Raw genomic sequence first — 3,577 nt, 5'->3', positions numbered from 1 at the left:
CCCGTCCCCCCACCCCCCCAAGGCTGGGGTCTGACCTGTGGAGAAAAATGACTCTTAGTCGGCCTGGAAAGATAGCGGATGAGAATAAGGGTGAGTGGGGAGATTTCTTACAGATCAAAATCCTGGAAGGTCTCCTGAGAAAAATAGATCTCTGCAGCGCTGCTAGAGACTTTTGCAGATTATCACGGGTTCAGCCTTTAATAAATCAAACGTTTTAGCCAGACGAATGAGCAGACGTGCAGAATAAATCAAAGTAGCTTTTGCTTTCACACAGACCAGTTAATGAGCAGATAATTACGCCAAGACAGAAAAAAACATCGGTACTCACACTCTCTCAGTAGACTAGCCCAAATGGAAGCTGAGCAGATAACTGAAACAATGCCCAACTTCCCAAATGGACGTGGGGGCACTCCCGGCACCCACACCCCAAAATTCTCGACCAACGTCTCGGTGAGAACTTACCGGAGGAGTTAAGACCGCGTCCAGTCCCCCTTCTCGGTATCAAAGTGGCTAGTCCCAAACAGCAAAAGTGAACTCAAAATTCCTTAATTGAATTTGAAATCACTCATCTCTGGAGGGTTTTTCTGATGACTCCAAAAGAATGTAAGGGCATGTCAGGTGCCCTCTCTGGCCGTCAAGACCACTGAGAAGTGTCTCCAGGGCCTGGAACTTCATCAGGTGGCACCTCCCCTAGAGATCCTCAGGGCCTGGCAGCGAGGCAGGGGAGGCCGTGTGTCCCAGGCGTCCGAGACTAGGTGCAGGCAGGCACCTGACTCTGATCTCACTGGCGCCTCCAAATGTTGTATCGCAAATCAGTGAGCTGGACAAGAGGCCTAATGAGCCAATTACTTTAGGAGTCATTTACTGCGCGCAGCCCAGAAGGAGGTGTCTCTTTTCAAATCTCCGAGCAACCCATACAGGAAGTTTTTCCGTATTTATACTTTTCGAGCCTCTTTGCTTGCAGATATTACAAAGGGCTCTGTGTGAGTTATTGTTACAGACAGTTGTAACCTTGAATACATAATGAGTTGGTACTTGGCGTAATTATTATCAATATTAGTCTACTACATTGAATGGCTGGCTTGCAAGCTCAGACAGTTAAGTTTATCTTTTTCTATTATTTGAACTAAAAACAATGTCATTTTATAGAATAACAGACTGTCTTAAAGTGACAGAGTTTACAGGACTAGGGACTACCTAACAATAGCAGAGAGTTTCAAACAGCAGTTTTCTATACAAGATGGAAGTTACTATGCTTCAATTTCATTCCTTTTTCTCTCGCTCTGTTTATTCAACAGGATTTTTATACAACTACAACTATTATTTTATGGTTTATTTTTTATTAAAGTGTGCTTAGCATACAATATTATATTAACTTCAGGTGTACAACATAGTGATTCAACATTTATATACTTACAATGTGGTCACCACAATAAGTCTAGTACCCATCTGTCACTGTGCAAAGTTATTAAGATATTATTGATTATATTCCTTGTGCTATACACTACATATACATGATTTATTTATTTTATAACTGCATTTATTTACTTTATAACTGCAAGTTTGTGCCTAGTATTCCCCTTCACCTTTTTCACCCATTCCTTCACCCCCTTTTTCACCCATTCCCTCACCCCCCATCTATTTGTTCTGTGTCTCTATGAGTTTGTTTTTGTTCTATTTTGGTGTTTGTTTGTTCTGTTTTGTTTAAGATTCTACATGTAAATGAAATTATATGGTATTTGTCTATCTGTCTGACTTATTTCACTTAGCATAATGCTCCCTAGACGTGTCTCATGCTGTTGCAAATAGCAAGGCTTCATTCTTTTTATTGCTGAGTAATATTCTACAGTGTATATACCGGGTAGAGCAAAGTAGGTTTATAGTTGTGAGTACACAGAACACAGAGTTTATTCTTATTTTATTACTTTTTAATTATTGTATTATTTTCCATGTGAACAATTGTAAATATACAGTTTGCCCCAAAGTGTGTGTGTGTGTGTGTGTGTGTGTGTGTGTGTGTGTACCATATTCATTATCCATTCATTTATTGATGGACTCCCAGCAATGCTACTTCTGGTATTTATCTGAAAAAAACAAAATCACTAATTCAAAAAGATATGGCCACCCTGTGTTCATTGCAGCATTATTTACAATAGTTAGAATATAAACAGATTTTTAAAATGTTTGTTTAAATACACAGCAGAAAAATGGCCATCCCAATATGGAGCCCAAGTTTATTTGTCTGTGGGAGGGATACGAATTGGAATTGCTAGAACCCATTTCTACAGTATACACGTGAACGATCTGGCCAACTTGGGTTATAGCCACACCTTGTCAAATCAGTCTGAGAAAGGCATTAAAATAATATAACCATGTTATAGTGTGTGTGTGTGTGTGTGTGTGTGTGTGTGTGTGTATTTTCAGTCCTCAAAACAGGAGGACTAGGGATCATATGTTCCGAGGTAACTCTAACAATACATGAGCCAAAACTCGATCAAGAGAAGGTACTGAGAAGGGGATCTGTTTGCATCCATGGGGCACGTTTGCAACAAAGTGCAAGAGGCAGTGTGAATGAAGAAGGCCCTGTGCCTGAGGTTTCAACAGTAGCAGAGAGGCCCCAACTTGTCTGACACCGTCTCTCATCCTCTTCCTCATGCTCATTCACCTCCAACACTGGTTTCCTTTTTTGGCTGAACATGAAAACAAACATCTTCCTCAGGACCTTTACCCTGGCCATTCCTCTACCCAGCACACACTTTCCCACAGAAACTTGCATCTCCCTCTCTTACTTGAGGTCTCTTTACAAATGACATCTTGTGTGTAGGTCTTGCCTAAACACCCATGAAAAATAAAACACCCTATTCATTTCTTTATACCTGCTTTCCTTTTCTTCATAACACCTGTCACCATCTGAAATGTTATATATATAGTTAATCCTCACATGAGGATATTTTTTCCACTGATTTTGAGATAGAGGAGGGAGAGAGAAACATCCATGTGAGAGAGACACACCAATTGGTTGCCTTCCACACCCACCCTGACAAAGATCCAGGGATCATCTTTATCACTGAATTGTAGAAACTTTTGTTCTTCAGCACCCTATACTTACAGCCTGGACAGTGCCAAAAACATGGTCAGCATTCAATTTATATTCCTGAAATGCATGAAAAATGTCTATGTATTATGTATTATGTAGAATACATAATACCTTAAGGAAAAATGATGATTGATACGAAAATGATTGATACAAAGCTTCATATCACAGGTGACACAGGGGCTTTCCCAAAAGGGGACCAGATTCATACACAATATATTAAAATTAATTCTTTCTCTACAAATATAAATGTTAGCATTTCAAATATGTAATACAAGTTTTTGTGAATTAGTCTTGTTTCCCTCTTTCCTAGTAGTCACCTCCACATATGCAACCAGGGAATGATACACAAATTTCAGAATTTATTCTCATGGGATTTTCAGAGGACCCAGAGCTGCAGCCCCTCATATTTGGGCTCTTCCTCTCCATGTACCTGATCACTGTGTTGGGAAACCTGCTCATCATTCTGGCCGTCAGCTCAGA

General features: G+C 40.1%; 1 protein-coding gene across 1 annotated transcript in view; it reads left to right on the top strand.

The window, feature by feature from the left end:
• The first annotated feature begins 47 nt into the window (after positions 1-47).
• LOC102252527 (olfactory receptor-like protein OLF4) overlaps positions 48-3,577 on the top strand; it is a 4,367-nt gene continuing 837 nt past the window's right edge. Inside the window, exon 1 of the mRNA XM_005877820.1 lies at positions 48-90. Coding sequence (XP_005877882.1) covers positions 48-90 — 43 coding nt within the window. The remainder of the gene's footprint in view (positions 91-3,577) is intronic.

This window comes from Myotis brandtii, unplaced genomic scaffold, assembly GCF_000412655.1.
Source record: "Myotis brandtii unplaced genomic scaffold, ASM41265v1 scaffold534, whole genome shotgun sequence".
Classification (NCBI taxonomy): domain Eukaryota; kingdom Metazoa; phylum Chordata; class Mammalia; order Chiroptera; family Vespertilionidae; genus Myotis; species Myotis brandtii.
This window is presented reverse-complemented; position numbering and strand designations above follow the sequence as displayed.